Here is a 21362-nt window from a genome sequence, read left to right as displayed (position 1 = left end):
TTGTGTATTAACCCTTGCAATTGCTTCTCTAGCCGATCCATTTTGGCGCATCGCCGTGTGTTGGTTTGACCAACGCTTGGAAATTCTCAGGCGTTTAAGTTGCGTGCCCTGGTAATGACAGCACGTTCCAAATTCCAAGTGCAAAATAATTGTTCCTTAACAAGGGAGAGAACTGGGAAACCGATACGAGTATGTGAAACATTACGTTTGAAAATGTCAAGTACCAGTTGTCCACACGTAGGGTTTGATAAGCCCTCTCAAGGAGAACAGGTACTGTAGAAATGCAGCGGACACGAGGTTTGCCAAGGAGCGCCTGTAGGGGCAGATAATTACATGTCAGTAAACATAAAATCCCAGAGTGTTTTCTCTGCCTTTGCAAGTTGCTACATTAGCACCCTGGGTTTATTCAAAAGAATTAGGCGCTGAGCGCTAATGGTTTTCCTGCAGAATCCTGTGTTCATCTTTCCCTTCGGACGCTGCAGTTCCTTGGGGTCCTCCTTTCATCAGCAACCTTTGCTGCGCCTTCTGCTCGTGCTCAGATTAACTATCACTCCGTTAGCGACAGTCAGACGTGTTTGAAACCACAGCGCCTTCCGCAGCTACACGTGAAGAAGCACAAGGACGTGAAGACTGAAAGAAGTACAGGGAAAGCGCTGTTTTCCGCCACCGTGGGTATTTTAAAGTGTTTTAACAAGCCATTAATTGCTCTGATCTAGATAGCGACAGTACCCGTGACCGTAGAAAGAATTACACGCAGACGTCCCCGCCACACCACACTGACGCAGGCAATCAGCCCGGCACGGCGGCTCTGCCCACACAGCTCCTCCCGCCCACACAGCCGCCACGTCACGTCACACCTCCCCCCCCCCCCACTTCCCGTTCCCGCTACCCGGCGGCGGGTCGCAGCGCGCATGCGTAATGCCAACCTCCCGCGCGGCCTGCGGGCGCCCCTCAGCGTCCGGCGCGGGAAGCGACGGGGGAGGAGGAGGAGGAGGAGGCGGATGAGGAGGGAGGCAGCGCTTCCGGCCTCCATTTTATACAAACAGCAGCGGCCCGCAGGTCGAGGCTGCGCGGCTCAGCTCGGGCTTTCCTGTGGGTGCGGGAGGGCGGCTTTCTGAGGGTGGGCGCGTGTCTGTTGGCGCCGCGCCGCCCCCCGCCCTGCCGTGCTCCGCCCTGCCCTTCCCGCCCGGCGCGGTGATGGGCGCCCCCCGCTGCCTGCGGAAGTTCCGCCCCGCTCGCTGAGCCCATCCGAGCGCCCGCGGCTCCGAGCGGCTCCGTGTGCCTGGCGGGGGGGGGAGAGGGGCAGGCCCGGCGTCATGGAGCAGGGCGTGGGGGGCCATCCGGTGACCCTCATCATCAAGGCGCCCAACCAGAAGTATACCGACCAGACCGTCAGCTGCTTTCTGGACTGGACCGTGGGCAGGCTGAAGTCGCACCTCTCCGACGTTTACCCCAGCAAACCGGTGAGCTGTCGGGCGGCCCGTCTCGTTCGTCTCGCTGTCGAGGTGGGGTCTTCGGAGCTGGGGAGGTGGCCGTGCACGGCTCAGGGCCTGCGCAGGGCGAAATAAACAAGGACGAGTCCCGCTTCCACAGCTGGATTGGCTCCCTGCTTACGGGGGAGTCCGAGCATAAACAGCTGCTCTGGTAGGGGCTTTTAAGGAGATGGCAGTTCCGTGTGCTGCTGAAGGCTGCTAGTCTTGCTCCGCTGAACTTCCCTAGAGCAGCGTTTGCATCTATTAATCAAATCCAGGGCTAATCTCTGTGAAAGTGTGCGTTCTGTCTGCAGTGATCGCAGTACTCCTGGCATAGCCAGGGTACTCAGGGGTGGGGCAGGTAGGTGAGCATTTGTAGTGTCATCTGAAACGTGGGATTGAACAGCCTCTTGACAATTTTTTCCTCTTTTCTTTTGGAGTGCCATTTTTTTGAGGTGGGGCTGGAAACTGCCATCAGCTGTTTTCATAGAATTATTGAACTGCTCAGGTTGGAAAAGACCTTAAAGATCATCAAGTCCAACCGCAGCCTGACTATGCTACCCTAACTGTTGTAGGCGGAGGCAGTGCAACACCTAACTCTAACAACCCTGTGCTAAATCATGTCCCTGAGCACCACATCCAAATGGTTTTAAACACATCCAGGGATGGTGACTCTATCACCTTCCTGGGGAGCCTATTCCAGTGCTTAACAACCCTTTCTATAAAGAAGTCTTTCCTGATATATATCCTAAATCTCCACTGGCACAACTTGAAGCCTTTTCCCGTCATCCTGTCACCAGTGAGAAGAGACTGACCCTGCTCTGCTGCAGTCACCTTTCAGATATGTGAAGAGAGCAAGAAAGTCTCCCCTCAGTCTCCTTTTTCCCAGACTAAACAGCCCTGGTTCCTTCAGTCTCCTTGCAGACTTGTGTGACAGTAGTGGCTGTATTTTCAGCCATTAATGTGAAAATGTATAGACTTCTGTTCAACATGGGAAATGCATTTCTTTCCCAAGTTAAGTTCTGAATTTGGCTAACGAAAGAGGTTACGAAAAACCATCCTGGTAATGGAAGCATAACACCTGCTTGGAATGGCAGTCATGTAAAACAGTGTGGTTGATTCTTCTGAAAACCTGTTCCAGAAAAACTGGACAAAGACAGTGACTGACTTTGTCTCTGCATTACGGTGACATGTAGGGCCTGGACTTTGCTGTGCAAAATGCCTGACAAAGGTTGCCTTTATATTGTAAATGATTAGTGTTCACCTAAGTCAATAAAATAATTACTGACAGTTTAATTTTTTTGTTATTTTTGTGGGAGGGGAAAGAGGAAAACATGCCTAAAACAGTAGCATTGTGTCCGAAAGGGATTTCTTCTGAAGGAGAAAACAGGAGAAAAGCAGTCAGAAGTTACATCACTGATGTGCTGTATTTGAGAACTTGTGGACTTAGTTACTGCTTTTATTTGCTCCCTTCTGAGAGGCTACCCACTGCAAAAAAGACAAAGACACTGCTTCAGTTGATTGCTGCCTCTTCCTTGCTAGAATGTCCTCTTGTGGGATGTTTGTATTCAAACACTCATTTTCTGATTCACCCTACGAGCTTGCTGAAATGATCTTCTAGGAGGAATCCCTTATGAACAAGAGGTTTTTATGTTGAGTTGCATTAACCGGTATTATGATGCTACATTTCAGTTGCCTGAAGTGTCTGTCTCCTGTTAAAAATTGATTCCTCAGTGCCTCTTACCTTGCTAAAATGCAGTTCAGAATTTACTGCTCAGTATTAAAATGAGCAGTTTAGAATCCCCAGAACTGTTCTGGGTTAGATAATAGCAGTTTCTTTAGTGAAAATTATCTCAATATTTCAATTTAATTTGGCTTTAATGTACTTACAATTTGTTTGTAATTAAACACAATATTGTTACTTCATAGAGCCTTTGAAATTAATAACGTGGGAATGTAAGAAAAGGATCTCCTCTGTGGTCAAATTGGAAAGCTTATCTCTTGTCTGGTTCTGATGTAGTCTTGCTGCTTTTATAGCTTTAATTTAACGTTTATTTACACGCTTGTGCTTTTAAGATGCTCTATTTTTTGTTTTTTAAACAGAGCAGCATCAGAAACTTGTCAGTAAAATGCCTACATTCCATGGATGTGGTATGTCCTGGAAATAACTTCTCCACGCTATTTTAAAAGTGTGAGGGTACAGCAGCTGCTGCATGCAAGCATTGCAATGTTCTCAAAGCAAAGGATGCAAAATAAATCAGCTATTGCTGCAGAACAATACTGCAAGTTTCCATGTGTGACTTGTACCTTATTCTCCTATGTGTGTCTAAATTTAGTTTATTTTCTAATTGGTAAACTAATGGTGAATTTGATAACAGCACTTCAAGTAACTGTTTATTGAGGGCCTATCTTCAGAAAATGTGATTGTTGAAATAGGCAAGTGAGAGGCTGGGCTATGAGGCAGTGTCATTTGTGGCTACTAGACACAGTCGTGTGGATTACTTACACAAGTACGTATAAATTCCAAGTACAGGCAGATATAAATTGAGTTAGGTGGTGTTAAAGCTGGAATTTATACTTTACAGAAACACCAAGGTAGGAAAAAACCTTCAAGATCATTTGGTCCAACCATCCACCCATCAGCAATAGTTCTCACTAAACCATTTCTCAACACAAAATCCAACTGTTCCTTGAACACCTCCAGGGTTGGTGACTCCACCACCTCCCTGTGCAGCCCATTCCAGTGCCTGACCACTCTTTCAGAGGAGTACTATTTCCTAACATCCAGCCTGACTCTCCCCTGGCGCAGCTTGAAGCCATTTGCTCTAGTTCTGTCACCAGTTACACAAGAGGCCAACCCCCAGCTCACTGCAACCTCCCTGCAGGTCACCAACCAGCAGCCCAGGCTGCCCAGAGCCACATCCAGCCTGGCCTTGAATGCCTGCAGGGATGGGGCATCCACAGCCTCCTTGGGCAACCTGTGCCAGTGCCTCACCAGCCTCTGGGTGAAAAACATCCTCCCAATATCCAACCTAAACCTCTCCTGTCTCAGTTTAAAACCATTCCCCCTTGTCCTATCACTGTTCACCCTTGTAAACAGCTGTTCCCCCTCCTATTTGTAAGCTCCCTTCAAGTACTGGAAGGCCACAATGAGGTCTCCCCAGAGCCTTCTCTTCTCCGACCTAAATTGTTCCCTCTTCTCCAAGCTAAAGCAATCCCAGTTTTCTCAACTTTTCCTCATAGGAGGTTGTAACTTCCCTAAAATAAATGTTTATTGAAGAAAAGAGTACTTGGAAAGTCATCCGTGCATCTCAAACCTGTTGGGTCTTGCATTCTGAGTCTTAATCACTGTTATCAGTTATGCCCACAAACATTAATTTAAAACTCCTGCTTCTCATTTCCTGTAGTACCTGTCACCTAGCATGTATTTTCCCACAGTTCTAACCATATGTGGTTCTTTGGGTTTTTATTTCCTATGGAAGAGTGGCAGAGAGGTTGAACGACCTGAAAAACAGATGTCTTGTAACTGTAGCTGGGGACAGGTCAGAGACCGTGTTCCTAAAAGGCCTTACTTCATTATCTTTACTTGAATGGTTTTGGAAGCTTTCTTGGCATATTTGCCTTGAATCAAGCACTGTAGGAGTCTTGCTTGAAAAATGTAAGAAGAAAAGCTGATAAATTGCTGATTTAAAATTCATAGCTTTTGGATTATGATCAGAAAATTGTCTTTTCCATCCCAAGTTTGAGCTTTAGCTTTTGAGTCCTTGAATTGTTTTATCTCGTGTTTTGAATTTGCTTCTCAAACCGGGGCGGCAGTTGGTGTTTTGAAGTCCTTTTCCATCCCAGTTCAATGTTTGGTCCAGCAGCAAGCGTGGTGTTGTTTCAGGCAGGAGCTGGGCTGATGAATCCTCTCTGGCAGAGGATGAGTTCAGTGCCTGTTTGGTTTGCTTTGGCATATATATGAATTGATAAAGATGAAAACACAATGATTTCTTCCATCTCCAGGTATTAAAAAAAAAAACACAACAAAAAACCTCTCAGGTTTCAGGATTCTAGGATGGGTTTAACCCTGAGAATTACAAGAGATGATTCCTGCAGTGCACAGTTAGATATCTAAGCTATGTAGGGAGCAACATGGAGTTCAGGACTTCTTCCTGCATTAATGTCCCTGGCCTGATAAGTTTAACAGCATTCAATTTTTGTTAAATTAAGCTGTAAGCATTTATTTTTTTAGCTGGTTTTTTTTTTTTCATTTGGGGAGCTGAAACGCATTACTACTATAGTAGTCAGATCAGAGGGGTCATTTTAATCCACCTGTTCCTTATCTGTAAAGGGTTTATTTATTAAAGCACTTGTATCATGCTTGTAAAGGGTACTTTGTTAGATGGGGAAGTCTATATCTATGATATTGAAGGAAAGGATCTGAATTGGAGCATGTAGGATATGGTGTTGTGGGCCAAATGCTGTGCTCCTGAGCTGCTGTTGGATGGTGGTACAAAATTCTTGGCTTAGAGCTGCTGCTTGTTTTTGCTTTGTTTGAACTGAGCCTGTCCCAGGCCCTAGCAGTGGTGTCTGAGGCTTCTTCCTGGCTCTGCTCATGATTTGAAAGCAACAGGTTTCTTACTTAGGAAGTCACAGCTTTCTGCTATCTTGATGCTGTGCTGCGAAATGTAGATGTTCTGAGAACGCCTTCCCCAGATATAAAATGCAAGTCGATTTTTGTCCTGCTGGGAACCTGTTCCTGACTGAAACAAGCAGTCAATGAAACGGTGTGGTGCAAAGAATTCAGTTGGATTTGAGAGACTGGCTTCTTGTTGCTGTTTTAAAAGAATAAGTCAGTAGAAATAGCGCAGTGCTGGCTTTCAGTTCATGGCACTGTTTAGCCAGTGGAGCTGGAACTTTATAGCTCTGTGTTGTCAGGCTTAGAAAAGTTGTTCTCTGTGTCACTAATTAAAAATGCAGGATGAAAAAGAGTATAGAAAATGCTTCTTCAGCATAAGTGACAGAAGAAGTTCTGAGCTACGTGTGAGCCACTCACAATTTAAAGCCATGAACTTAGTCATGTACAACTAGTATGACTTCGGATGATTATGAAGTTTGTAAAGCAGAAACTACTCAGATTTAATGCATACTTAAAATTCTTGGCTTGAAGTATTCCTAAATCTTGTGACTGGAATATCTGGGGGAAGAGTGAAGTTCCGTAACTCTTCTGTTTTCTCCTGGTCTCTGGATGTCACAAAAAGGTTATAGGCAGGGCTTCTGTGAGAGATTTACCTCGTTTGTGTGAATTTCAGCTGTTTGGGCCTTAGTGTTACTGTGCCTGCAGAGAAAGCAGCTGGGGAGGCTGGGGGAGGGCAGAAAGAAAGAGAGAAGTGGTGTAAGGCTGGCTGCTGGGATGGTGGGAAGATTCTTCAAATATTTCATGCTGATATTGCCTGTCAGTTCTGCTGGTGTTAGCCTAGATCTCTTCGTCTAGCATTTGGTTAGGTTAGCATTCTTTCTGGTGATAAAAGCTTGGATTAACTTACAGTACAAGCAGGTAGCTAAACTGAAGTTGGTAAGGGCTGGGTTCTCTTTTGAAAAACAAAGCACTTGTTTCTGTATGGGTGAACATTTAGAAGCTTTTCTGAGGAAAGGAACTGTTTGTTCACAAAGTTACAGCAGCTTCAGTTACATGCTTTACTAGACAACTGTATCAACAGGGTACCACAAATACAATCACTATGCTCTCAGCTGAGAGTATTTAAATGTTACTGCCTTACAATTAGAGCACGAGGTATTTTTAAATAAGTCTTTATTATTACACAGTTCTAAAGTGTGGAAGTACTAAGAACAGGCAAAGAAACTTAGTCAAGTTCGAGGGCTCCTTGTAAAAAGGAAACTCCTTTTGCTTCTAAATGTTCTTTGCTCCCTTCCTCTGTGTTTCTTCTTTCTGTTTTATGTTTTCTTTGGAGGGCTGGTGGGTGGTGGGAGATGGAGTTGGTAACGGACAGACTACTAACAGAAATTCCTTACAGAAAAAAAAATTGAAACCTGTCCATCTCCTGTCTATTTTAATGACCGTTCCATCATTCCATTGTTCTACTAATTTTTTTTCCCCTTGCTCCAGCCACTTCTCTGTCTGCTTTCCCAGCAAGTGTGTGGGAATGGGAGCAGGGTAAAGAGTGACTCTTCTTGAAATGAATTTTGAAATGTACTTAATGGTTGTCTAGAGCAGCATTTACAGTTAAGTGTTGTTGCATGTTAGGGCACTCTTGGTGAGTGCGTAACAGCGGAACTTCTTTTCAGAAGCAAATAGCCAGTTGGACTTGGAAGACCTGTGAAATGTTTTAAAGACTGTCCATTGGTGGTTGGAATGCTAAGGGTTTTTTCTCATCTGCAAATGTTATCACCAGCTGTATGTCTGTACAGCTGGAAAAAGCTAAATTCCTTTCTTTGTCCCATCTCCTAGTCCACAAAGGATCAGAGACTGGTGTATTCTGGCAGACTGCTTCCCGATCACCTGCAGCTGAAAGATGTTCTCAGAAAAGTAAGCTTTATATCAACACCGTATGATTGCTGAGCAAAAACACATTGTAGGAAATAGGAATGTAGTTTGCATTGTTTAACTTCAAATTTTAATAATAAGGTACAGCATGTGACCAACTGAATAATGTTGATGTAATTTTGGAAAATGTGTTTTTTCAAGTATCCCTTGTTTGTATGATTGCAACGCTTGTGGATAGAGGGATGTTTCTGATTGATGAGAGAGTTAGCCTGCCTCAGTCCCAAACAAGTGTTATGTAATGGGGAGTGACTTCTTGGACATTTCCTGCTTTGACTCAAGCAGGATTATTTAACAGAACTCAGAGTTTTGGACATCATTTCATTTCCTGTAGTTACTGAAATCCAACAACTTACGCTTAAAACACAAAAAACAAAAGGGACTTGTGAGCAAGCTAAGGGTGATGTTTTACATGCAAGTAAAGACTTTCAAATTCATTGGTGGCTTTGCTGGGAAAGCTATCTGTAGTCCTGGCTTTATTCTTCAGGTATTAAGCTATTCCTGGTGTTTAAAACAAAATGCAAGAACAAGAAATTTCTTTATTTTACTGGCTTATCTGACTTTGTGTTCCTTAGGCAACATGTAGATTAAATCCAAATCCTGAACACTCGTGACATGTGATGTCTGACATCTTGAAATACACATGCTTGCTTCTAGGTTTGGATTTGCATAGCTGAAGTGGATGCTGTTGAATAATAGAGACTTCATTATGTTAGTAAAGTTCCTAATGTATAGAAAAATAAATACCCTGAAGGGGGCAGAGTGTCAAGAGCTTTTTGTGTTCTGATGTTGATGCTAACAGATAGTTTAGTGCACCGCTAACTATTCTTCACACTTCCAGCAAGCAGACCTGGGTGCATCAATAGCTGTATCTAGGAAATGTTTTAAGTCACAGTTATTACATCTTGCAAGCATTAAATATGTAAGGTCAGCAATACAGTTCACAAGTGTTGGTAGTGATGCTTTTTAGTAAAGCACTGATGTTAAACTCAGTGTAAAAACTGCCGAGTTGAGTTAGTTTTCCATTTTGTGCAGAGTAAAGTCTCTTCCAAAGGAGAATAATTCCATAGTAGAAGTGAGCAACTGAAGTTGCATGTCAAATATGGAGAAAGTGATGCAGTGCAGTCCTGAGTGCTGCTTAAGTCGGCTGCTGCTGTTCCTTCACCATCTTGATTCTGTGGGAAATCTTACGAAGTTGGATTTACCTGCTTACTAAAAATGGGATTGTATTTACTGTGTGTAAGTTTACTACAGAACTGAACTGAATGTAAAAATACTCACCTAATTTTGCTCAAAACAAAGATTGTGATGGCAAAATCAAGTCTAAGCCCCTTAAATTCACTTGATCTGCCTACAGCAAGCTCTCTCACAGTAGATGCAAACGATGTCAAGCCTTGTTAACCTGATAGAGAAACTGTCTTCCTTCAGTATTCAAGGGATGTTTTCAAGAGTGTTTTAATTGATGCAGCCCTCAGGTTCAGTTATGGATACTTACTGAATTTAGAAAAATATCCATCAGCTGTAAGTACAAAGGCTTTAAAGGCGGGGGGGAGGTTGAGCTTTTGAAAGAAAGATATGATTACTCTTGATTTCAATTTCAGTCTGTATTCTTCCTATTCATTTAACTATGAGTTCCTGTTATTCTGAGAGGATTTACTAAGTCTTCCAGATTAGCTCTGTGATCCTTGCTTTTTTGATACTGAACAATGTCCTTTTGCTGATAAGAAATACCTGGAGGCTGGATGGCTTCAAGCATAGTGATTTTCAACGTGCTATATATGAATAACATGTTTTAATAAACAGTCACTTTCTGCCTTCCTTTACCTCTCTGAGTCACTTAAGTTCTTTTGTAGAAAGAAGGTAAGTAGTGGTTAGGTTCAAGGCCTTTGACTTGCTAGAATACTGATAGCTTGTGTTCAGTGCTATTTCATTATTGCTTGCTGTCACCAACTAGTAGGAAGTGAGAGTGTAACAGTGAGGCTGTGCTTGTGCCTAGGAACTGATTTATGCAGAGGAGTTGCAGGGAGCGTGCATAGAGAGAGGCTGTGCTAGCCAGAATGCACAGTGGTACAGAAAAAGCAGTTATGCAGGTTTTTTTATTCCTAAAGGTCAAAGCTGAAAAATGAGTAAATGCTTTTTACATTTTTTTATACTTCAAAAGGAACAGTATTTCTAAATGTCATTGCATTATATGCTGTAGTCTGACTGCACTGCACTGATTTCAGTAGGGGGTAGCTTTTTTTTTCTAGTATATTTGCATATAAAATTTGATTACAGTGAAGCTGTGGTGTGCAACTTAAGTATGCACAGCTATTTTTGTTGCTGTGGCAAGATGTTTTCATTTGGTACGGTAGAACAGATTCATCTTGCAGTTTGCTATGACATCTGTGTTTTGTAGGGGAGCATATTCACAAAGAACTGATGTAAGCTGATTACTTGCATTGCTGACGTGGCTACGAGTGGTCCTGTTGGTTCACTTCCTCACTTACAAGTATTTAGGAATACTCAAATCTGGTTGGTGCTTTGCATAGCATTTTCAGATGTGGAGTATCTTAGCTGGGTGGTATCTGCAGGGTAGGCTTGAGTTAAGCTTAAACTGCAGTGGCTAGTACATTTTTCTTATCTTGTCCTGCTCGTGGAATTCTACTCCGTTCTTTGTTTTTCCTGTTACTGAATAACTCTCTTCACTGAATCTTAACACAAATGAAGACATTCTTACCATTTGGAAAACTGAGCACTGTCAAGAGTGTGATTTTTTTATTATTATTATTATTATTTTTTTCCCCCAAAATAAAAGTCAAAGCCTAACCTTGGCTTCCTTACATTTCCCTTGTGTGTTGTTTCGTTGTTCTGCTAGACTGCAGCGTTAGGGGAAACTGTGGGTAAGTGAATGCTTAGCATGTGATTGTGGTCAGCTATGGAGAAAAAGTTAGTTCTGAAACAATAAGAATCTCTTGTTCTAGGCTTGGTTTTTGTTTCATGATCTCTATTTTGTGTAATGTATCTTTACTGATTAAAAAGGACATTTTGAAAGTGGCTTTTTAAACAGAGTTTTTGCATGTAAATTTTGCAAATACTGTTGCTTTAGCTCTTCCATCTCTTTGATTTTTAGCAGGATGAATATCATATGGTTCATCTGGTGTGTACTTCCCGGACACCCCCAAGTTCTCCAAAGCCAAGCACCAGTAGAGGTGGTCACGGAGCTTCAACCTCCAGCAGTAGCTCAGTGAGTTCTTTTTAATACGAGGACATGAATTTCTTCTACACCAAGGAAGCTTTCCATCAGACTATCTTCTCTTTTCTAAAATTTTACTGTAAAAGTGCGTGGTGAAAGCAGAGTATATCTTATGGATGTGTAGAATTACACTTGATTATTCAAAGGTGCCACTTTATTCAATTAAACAAACTGTAACGTCATGTTTTTCAGATGCACTGCTTCCTCTAACCTATTATTTCTTCCCCACTTTATGGAACAGTATTTCCTTCCTTTCCTTTCCTTCCATCTTCCCATATCCTTGTAGTTCTGATTAGTCTTGTGAATCCCTTCTGTTGAAGAGAGACCAGTCAAATTAGTGCCTTCCTTTTGAGAATGGTGGAACTTGGCCACTGTTCATTCTGCCTGACAAGAACTGGCCTGGACTTTGTCAGTTTCAAAGCAGTCAGTAGTGTTGGTAGGCTGTAAGGAGATGAGGAATAGAAAGCATTTGTAATGTTGTATTAGTAAGTTGTTCATAGGTTCTTTTTTTTTTTGGTACATTTTGAGTTCTGTTCTTCACCCTTCCCATCTCCTACACTGAAGTGATGTTCTTTAGTTGTACTCAGTTTTAACAGAAAGGAAAGTAACCTTTCTGCTGCTGGTGTGCTGGTTGTCACTGTAATCTTCTTGGCTTTTCCAGAGCTGATGGTATGAAGTGATCCACAAAGGTTAGTCAGAAAGGGGAGTATACAGAACTGTTATTCATCTGTGGTGTGTTGCTTATCAACACATAAAATACCCTTTCAGTAATAAGCTTTCTGTCTTGACTCTCTAATTGCTGGTGTTTCTGACTGCTGTGTGACGTAAAAATTGACAGTTCAGTGGGAGAAGAGTGGATAGTGCAACATCTGTCCAAAGACTGTTGTACTTGTGAACAGCAATAGAAGTACAAAGGGGTCTTTTGTTTTATTGTGGCATAGATTAGTTAAACGTGATGTTAATAACTGCATTAATGAGTACTTAAAGCAGTCAGAGCGTGCATTGTTAAATTTATGATACTTGGAAGGAAGCAACCAAATTCCAAGGCTTGAATGACCTTTGTTCTTCCATTTGTTATTTTTGTTTTCCCTGTCTAGTGATGATTTTTTCTTGTATTCCTTTGTAGTGCAAGTATGATGAAGATGTCTTAAATAGTTGCAGCTCCTCAGTTACTGAGTTGTCAGATTTGAAGAGAGGTTTTTTTTTTTTAATGAGTAAATATCACAATAATGCTTAGCAATAGGATTTGGGGACATAATAAAATTAAAATAATGCACCTTGTAACCAAATTACAGTCTTGTGGTGGTGACAAATGATATAGGAGACCCACCTGTTGTCCTGCTTCCAGGATTAAGTGTTTGTCCTGGGATGTGTCGAAGGCCTGAGACCCTGTGTAGGTGTGATCATGGGAGCCTGCAGAGTTCCTATGTACTTTCTTGTTACTCCCTTCCTCTACCCTAGCAGCTGGCACGGTGACTTGGACTGGGTAACTGTCAGGTTGAATATGGTGATTAGAAGAGTAGAGTGGGAAACTGAAGACAAGGACAGAGAAGAGTATTTGGTTCTACAGCAGGCACCTCTTGTCTCTGAATGTGAAGCCACAACCTGAGTTCATAATGACATCTATTAAGAATGTGTTAGCAGCAGCCTCTAGAATTCGCTGCTGCTAAATATTTTTTTAATTAAGCTTTTCTTTGTCTCAGCTTTTCAAAACCTTGTTTCCCAGTGATTTGTGGATTTCCCTTGGAGCTGTCAAATGTTGTGTGCTTCTGCAAACTTTATTTCATGTGCACCTGAATGCAACTTTGATTTTTTTTCTGTTTTTAACTAAAACCTTGCCAGAGAAGATACAACCCCAGTAGTCTTGCTTGTTGCTTAAATACACAATAGAACAGTTATAAACCAAAACATTAAAGCAAATAATTGTTTTAGGACACGGTTCTAACTTTTGTTATTGTGGTAATAATATCCCTAACCTCACTTTCATTTATTATGAAGAGTTTGGACCATTCTGGATCAACTGCTGCCTCACCCACAAACCAAGAAGCTTCATCTCCATCTTTGAACACTGGTGCAGATGGAGTGAGACATCGTAATCTCCCACAAGCACAGAGTGATCCCATACCGAGCCACCAGTTTCCTTATTTAATGCAGGGGTAAGTGGGACTGGAAGAGCTAAGGATTGCTTTATACTCTTCAGAATACTCTTAAATGTTCCCTTACAATTATGCTTCTTTAGCAGTCTTCAGAATGACTCGGCTGTTTTGTCTCAAAGCATAAGTCACGTTTAGAAGCACTTTTTCATATGGGCATTGATGGTTTTAAGCCAGGAGTGCTTTCTGCTCTTGATGTTCTGCTGATGGGAGCAAATGTTTATCTAGTGGTTGTAGTTAATGGATGTAGCTGATCAAATTATTGTCTGCTTGCTCTTTCTTGGCCTTTATTGGAATCAACAAGGCTAAATTTTTACCAGAATATGATGATTCTTGATTTTTTGACACATACAGAATTCAACTCTTGTTCATACTGGACTCAATTTTAGACATGAGGTGTTTGAGTACGTTTCTGAACCTACAATATCTTATTTTCCTGCGTGAAAAACGTCACCCATCTGTACACTTACTGATCTGTTAACTTTCAAAACCCTTTTTCTTTTTTGCACTTACAAAGTAGCTTTAGGAAATCTTCTCCTGCATGATCTTTACAGCTTCTAATTATTAATGCTGGTTTAGTTTTCTTCCAATGGGAAGGCAGGAGGATAATGTATTCTTATATGTTAGCTCATCAGGGAATGCTTGCAAGAATTATTATTTTTTTTACAAGGTGTTCTCCAGTAGTGCTGTGTATAGTTTGCAGGTATTTTTACTGAATACTGGGAGGAGGCCCACAAAAACAACGTGTGACTCTGCCAATGATAATGCTTATTTCCCTCACTGAGGAAAACAGGTGTCAAGAACTGTTAAAAATGTATTTAGATTTGCTTCAGTTGGTTCCTGTTCTGTTGGAGTAACCTCGACTGTTCTGTTTTCATCCTGAGTTCTTTCAGGTCCATTTTATTATTCATCTGAAATGTGATCTCTCCTGAGAAGAGATTGCTTTGTCATTCAGTGGAGCATTCATGTTGTTCTGACCACATCAGAACCACCCTGTGGAAGTGGTTATGCTTGCCTTTATGACAAAGCTAGGTGACAGTAGGTTGACCGACAGGACTACAGCTCAGTGTACTGTAAATTAATTCCAGGAGCAGTTCTTGCATATTATGTTACTCATCTGTAAGATGTTTATTTTTCTTTTAAAATTAACTTTTCATATAAATGTACCCTGAACATGTGTTTTTTTTCCTGTCAGTATGCACAGTGAACTGAATAGCCTGCAGACTTCAAAACAGCAGAACTGTTTGTTATGGCAGGTGAAATAATTAAGATACACTTAGGAAGAGTCGGTTTAGAAGTCATTAGTGTTCAAAAAATGATTTTAAGTTATTCTAAGAATGTATCTGTGTTAGCAGTTCCTGTGGATTGAGAGGAAGAGATTTGTAGACTGATGGAGGTGCTGAGGGCTTGGCATCAACACTCACATATTTCAGGGCTTTCTGTCCTATTTGGATTACATCTACTGTGATCAGCTAGCATGTGTGCATACCAGGCTGGATGTGGCTCTGGGCAGCCTGGTCTGGTTGTTGGCAACCCTGCACATAGCAGAGGGCTTGAAAATAGATGATCACTGTGGTCCTTTTCAGCCCAGGCCATTCTGTGATTCAGTGATTTGTTGCTGAAATGCATTAGCAGTGCTTGTGAAGCACGTCTTTCAATTCAGTGAAACTCAGAAGAAATCCAGATGGTGACCCAAGAGCATTCTTCGATGCAGTTAAAAGAATAGTATGAAGAAATAAGTGGGAGATTTGCTTCAAGAGTACAGTCCTGATCTGAACAGAGATGCCATAATAAATGCATTTTAAATAACCCTAAGTCTTCTTGTAAGACTGAATTAATGGAGCAGTATGAAAAACTGAGATCTTTTTTCTTTGGGCTGCTAGGAACTGGCTTTGCTCTGCTGTAATAGCTGGTCTGTGCCCATGTCTGTACTCTGATGTCTATTTGAAACACCTTTTTTAGTTCTGTTAGTAGTCTTCTCAATTAGTGTGCTGAAGCAAAAGCAGATGCATCTGCTGCCTCTGTTCCAGGAATATGAAAAACCTTCTGCTGCTTTAGATATTCTCTTGAACATCATGTGGGGCAATGAAATCTGGCATTAATGTAATTCTTACATAGACACTGACTTGTTACCAGCACTGGAGTTTTGTAGCTGAAACTTATGTTGTTTTGTGAATTTTTCTTGTTGTTTCATGACCAAACACAGCTTTCTTCTAGCTGCATGATGAACTGTAGACTCTACTGATGAGCAGAGGTCTGCATTCATGAAGGTCCATTCACTTGAGCATTTTGCAGTAGAGTAATTAGTACAAATAAATAGCAGAAATACTTGGCAATAAAGTGTTGGTTTTTGGTGTTTTTTTCAGTTCCTGACACAAAACTTCAGTGTACAAATGAAATCCTGTTTGAGAAAACAGCTAAGTCAGATTTTTCAATTTTGTTCTCTGTAATATTTCAACATTTTTTTCTTGCTTCAAAGTTTTTTATAAATTGCATTGTCTAAAAATCTAGATTTGAGATGGGGCTGGACAAGCAGTCTGCTTGAGTACCAAGTCAGTCTTTCTCTGTGGAGAGCCAGAGCAGCGTTGTCTGCTCCTATGGACTTAATTGAGGGCCCCACTGTAGTGTGTGGGTACAACAAGCAGAACAGATGGGTTCAGTTCTGAAATGTCTTGCGTTTCAGAGTGGAGACTGCTTGGAAGCAGTGAACGGATGAGAAACATGAAGGTGGTGGGATTGTTTGTCAAGTGTGGGCAGCCCACCTAAAGGAATGTTTTTGCATTGTGTACGTGCTAATGTTTGTGACAGAATGACATACAGACAGCAAACAGAATGTTCCAGAACACAAATACCAGCTTTGCTTTGTCGGTAGCATTTGCTTGCTGCATTGTCTTAAAGTAGCAAGTATGCTGAGGAGGATGTTGAAATAGCACTTGAAGTTGATATCCTAGACTCATGTGAGATTACTAGTGAATGTCTTTGGCCAAGGGTGTTGAACACATGCATTTCTTGTCAGTGATGTGAGATGACAAAGACTTTTATCAAAAATAATAATGACTAAATCCAAAAACAAGCTGAGTTGTAGCAGAGTTGTTTGGCAGGCTCCCATCCTGAATGGCAGTGAAATACTTCCTCACGTATAAGATGAAAAAAAGTTTGGATTCCTTCCTCCCAGCTTCCCTTCTGTATGTGCCTGATATACTGTGGAAGTCTCTTGCTGATACCTTTGTGGGGAGTGCCTAACTTAGAGATCAGGTGTAGTTTGTGGAACTATTAGAATCACAGAACCACAGAATTGCTCAGGTTGGAAAAGACCTTCAAGATCATCAAGTCCAACCACAACCTAACCATACTACCCTAACTAACAGCCCTCAGCTTGCTGCCTGCAGTCTGAATGAACTTCATGCCTTAAACTCTCACACTATCCTGAAAGATATCCGTGTTTACTACAGTTCAGTTCATCAGAACCTTTGGGGGAAAGTGTTAGAAGTCTTGCCAGAACACACTGTGTGATCGAGGTAAGAGCGGCCAGAAGGTTTAAAAGCAGACAAACTTATGAAGTTCCTATATGTAAGTTTTTATTTCTTGCGTGTGAATCAGAGTGAACAACCTGTAGGGAGGAGAATCCCTTATGCTGTTAAGTATGAAGTGGGAAGAATAATGCATTTTCAGTGTTCTACCAGTTGTGGTCCAGACTCTGTATCTGAAAGATGAGTTTTGATCTATTTGCTTATGTTCAGTCCTTTGCCAGCAATCATAATGGTGTTATTTCTAAAAGAAAGCTACAGAAACTTGTAAGTCTTATGTTTCCCATAATGACCCTAAGGCATCAGAATTTAAAAGGAATTAAATGGATGAATTTCTGCAGTTACACACAATTTTAATGAATCGACAGCTTGTTCTTTTTGTCCCAGAGATGAAGCTAGTGACAGAAATCTGAAGTTCAGAAATGCCAGTTTTCTTTATGTGGAAATAACTCACTAATTTATTGTATGAAAGTGAAGAGCTCTTTTGCAATAGTGTGGATGATCTTGCCGTGTTTCAATGTTATTTAAGTGCATTGCTTCAGAAGGACAAATGAAATGAGAAGTGTTACTTCAGCTGTTTTTTAGTACTGGGGCATTTTATAAATGTGGGAATACAGAACTGAATATTTGTCTTTTAATCCTTCCACAGCAATATAGGCAACCAATTTCCAGGCCAGGCTATTCCTGCTGGATTTCCTGTGTATCCTGCATTCAGTCCCTTACAGATGATATGGTGGCAACAAATGTATGCACGTCAGTACTACATGCAATAGTAAGTTTACATTATATTAGGTGGTGCTGTGTTACAGGAATGAAATGAAGATCTTAAATACTATTTGCAGCATCAGAATGTTTGTGCTTGCTTTGTCTGGATGTGCTGTTTTTACATGGACAAACTTTATCCAAAAAAAATTACAAAATCTAGCTTTGGATTGGAATTAAATTATTGTATTAATAAGTAAAGATTTAAGGGAAAAAATGTTTTGACCTGTGTTATATCTGAAATAGTGTGTTCGGCAGTGCAGGGAAGAAGACAAGAGTAGCCTTAGAAACTCTTTCGTGCTTTTTGATTGAAGTTTTGTATTTGAATCTTCAGCCAAGCTGCTGTTTCAGCCCAAGTGACATCCAGCACTGAACCAGTGAGATCTGCGGTCGCTCAGGCTGTAAATTCCCAACGTGCTCCTGCAAATGAGCCTGCAGCAGTGCCGAATGTAGCCATCCAGGAGAACAGGCCTGTGAACCCCAATGTTCAGATGAACGCCCAGGGAGGCCCTGTGGTGAATGAGGAGGACTTCAACCGGGATTGGCTGGACTGGATGTACACGTTCTCTAGAGCAGCCATTCTTCTGAGCATTGTGTACTTCTATTCTTCCTTCAGTCGGTTTGTCATGGTAATGGGAGCCATGCTGCTGGTTTACTTGTGAGTACAACACTTCAGTATAACCACAGATCAGATACAGGGAATATAGTGCTAGTGTGCAGTCTTTAAACTGTGAGTAATGCTTCAAATACAAAAGTTTAGTTACTGTTCCTTCATTCTAAGGTGTGTGTTCAAATCTAAATTTCAAATGAGTAGAGCCAGTTTGAAGGGAGGGGGGAAGGCATTCATGAAATGTTTTTACAGTAACTTGGATACAGCTTAACACTTGAAACACAGTGCTATTAAATGTCAACGATATTGACAGAGTGGTATTGTAGAAATGTAGAATTTGGGGATGGAAATGAAGAAAGCAGGTGTTGGGGAGGGAAGTTTGTGTAACAACTCAAGAGTGTTCTTGTGTAAAGCTAAAAACTTTACTGCTTGTATTTGAAGAGAGAACTGCAGAGCTAAGCTCATTTGTACATGAAGAATGCGTGAAATCTACGGAGCAAATTGTCAGGCAGAAATAAGGGCTTGACACTTTTGCTTTCATTATGTATCATACAGACCTACGCTCTGCCCCATTTGTTAGGATGTATCATTACTGTTGTTGTCAGTTCCCTTATTGAGAGAAAGTGCATCTTCTGGCTCAGGAGCCTAGCAAGACTTTTCTTAACCCAGAATTCAAGGAATAGCCATTCTATCTTGAAATAAGACTTCTGGAAAAGTGGATACAACTTGTTCATTTGAAAGCTGTTGTACAAATTAATGCAATGGCAAAGGAAAAATTATCTTTCCTTTTAAAAGAGATTCTCAGCTGCTCCATTTTCTTACATAGACACCAGGCTGGATGGTTCCCCTTTAGGCAAGAGGGTGGCCAGCAACAAGCAGCCAATAATGTGGAAGGGAACCGTGATGGGCAAAATGCAAATAATCCTGATCTTGAAGAGATGGTGAGTAGAAGCATACATACTTTACAATATAATGCCTAGAAGCCTTACAAGGTATATGCAACTACCTGTTGGTAATAGAAAAAACGATTTTGCATTGAGAACATGTAAGATGGAAGCGCTGTGGGAGGTGCTTAAATCTATTCAGCCTGTTCACACTGGAACAGGTTGCCCAAGGAGGCTGTGGATGCCCCATCCCTGCAGGCATTCAAGGCCAGGCTGGATGTGGCTCTGGGCAGCCTGGGCTGCTGGTTGGCGACCTGCACACAGCAGGGGGTTGGAACTGGATGAGCATTGTGGTCCTTTTCAACCCAGGCCATTCCATGATTCTGTCTTTTCAGTCTGTTTGTCTCTACTTCAGTTGCATACCTTCACTTAATGCAGTACAATACTGCTGTTAGCTTTTGTTGGAGCTCTGAAAGGAAGTGGCTGAATTGCTTTAATTTCTGCTTTCGAAGGAACGACTTATGGATGACGGGATTGATGAAGACAGTGGAGAAGATGCTGGTGAAGATGCCAATATAGAGCAGCAGCCTGGATTCATGGCTTCTGCTTGGTCCTTTATCACAACCTTCTTCACATCACTCATCCCTGAAGGGCCTCCACAGGTTGGCAATTAAAATGAAAGAGGAACTGCATCAGTCTCAGTAGCCATACATAGAAGTGGAGCAGATTCTAGAGAGTGTTTTAAACGCAGTGCAATTTCATAAAATTTATAATGTTATCTTTTTGATCACGGTGTACAAAAATGTGTAATTTTTTTCTTTTGGCTTTCTCATGCATTATGTATTTTAAGCACAAGTGGACTACTAAATGCTTTCCTTAAGATTCTTCTTTTTCTGAAGAATGAAATGTAAAGATACTGGTCTTCCATGTTTTATTTTAATTTCAGATGTGTATTACACTGAGGCAAAAAGCTTGTACTTAATCTGCACCATTACCTCTTTAAAGAGCTGTTACAAATCATGAACGTTGACAGATTTTCCTAAATGCTGACTGAATAACTTCAGTGTATCTTCAGTTAGTTCCATGCAGGTATGAATTGAGATTTGGAGTTTGCATCATTCCCACAAGAATGGTGTTAACACAAGGTTTACTTGTTAAAGGCATGTTGTCTTCATGCTGCAGAATACCGAGCCTCTTTTTGTATCTTTAGGAAGCTGAAAGCTTTTTATTGAGGCTCGGTGAAGTTCATTAAATTTAGAGATGGCTGACAGCTCTTCAAAGAGAATCAAAAGTGATGGGACAAACCTTAAATGTTTGATACATACAGTACTTTTTAAAAAACATAGCTGTACTGGGGGGAAAACATGTAAATTAGTTTTTTTAATAAAAACTATTATGGCAACTCTTTTGGATGTTTATATGCATATTTGAATGCAGACAACTAAACGGTGCATTGTTAAGGAGGAGGATATGATTGAGAGTGGAATAAAGTTAATCACGGTGGCATTACTGATACTGTCTGCAGTGATATGTTTGTAGCAGTGCCATACCACTACAGATAGGAGCTCAGCATCATGGTATCTGTATTCTCTTTGTATTCTTTCTAAAATAAAGCTGAAACAAAGAAAATTTTACATAAGAGAATGACAGCGCTGCTGTCAGTTTTCAGTTTACTTCAGATTTTACACTGTTTGCTTCTATTTGTCCTTAATTTTGAAATTATCATGTTTTACCTAACTTCAGAATGGCTGCTGGGATCCTGTTAATCTGTGACCAAAATTAAACCACATTTCTATTTTTCATTTACAGAGCAAGACTCTTAAATAGGTCTGAACAATGAAGGTTTTGTTTTCAGCCTGCTCATGACAAACTACTGAAGCTGTGCAGTGAAAATTTAAGCTTGCATCTTGTTTGGTTTGATCTTCTTAAAACATTTGTCAGGTTTTCTAGGCCTTGTGGAGAGTTGAATTTCAATCTGGGGGAAAAATAAATGTGAACTATGATTTTTAATTTAAACAGCTTTAGAGTTTTTTGTAGCTCATAAAACATTCTCTATAACGAATCCTTCAGTAAAGGAGAAGTAGATGTGTCTTTAAAGCATCAATCATTTTCTGGATAGATAGCAGTGATGAATAAATCATATTTAATATGATGTTTTACTCCCCCGTTACTGTG

General features: G+C 41.1%; 1 protein-coding gene across 4 annotated transcripts; it reads left to right on the top strand.

Annotated features, from left to right (window-relative positions):
• The first annotated feature begins 1291 nt into the window (after positions 1-1291).
• Positions 1292-20821, top strand: HERPUD2 (HERPUD family member 2). Of its 4 annotated transcripts, none has more exons than XM_042817007.1 (8): positions 1292-1463; positions 7924-8001; positions 11132-11242; positions 13250-13407; positions 17581-17703; positions 18028-18351; positions 19130-19244; positions 19700-20821. In XM_042817007.1, the coding sequence occupies exons 1-8, from the start codon at positions 1317-1319 to the stop codon at positions 19859-19861; spliced, it is 1218 nt and encodes a 405-aa protein (XP_042672941.1). In that variant the 5' UTR covers positions 1292-1316; the 3' UTR covers positions 19862-20821. The 4 variants fall into 4 exon arrangements, with proteins under 4 accessions (XP_042672941.1, XP_042672939.1, XP_042672943.1 ...); XM_042817005.1 differs by having other exon boundaries at positions 1293-1463; positions 11129-11242; XM_042817009.1 differs by lacking the exon at positions 7924-8001 and having other exon boundaries at positions 1293-1463.
• Positions 20822-21362: the final 541 nt, after the last annotated feature.

The sequence above is a fragment of the Centrocercus urophasianus genome, unplaced genomic scaffold (genome assembly GCF_019232065.1).
Source record: "Centrocercus urophasianus isolate 14NV4802_14NV808 unplaced genomic scaffold, USGS_Curo_1.0 seq_16, whole genome shotgun sequence".
NCBI classification, from domain to species: Eukaryota; Metazoa; Chordata; class Aves; order Galliformes; family Phasianidae; genus Centrocercus; species Centrocercus urophasianus.
Note: the sequence above shows the minus strand (reverse complement) of the source record. Positions and strands in the feature narration are given on the sequence as shown.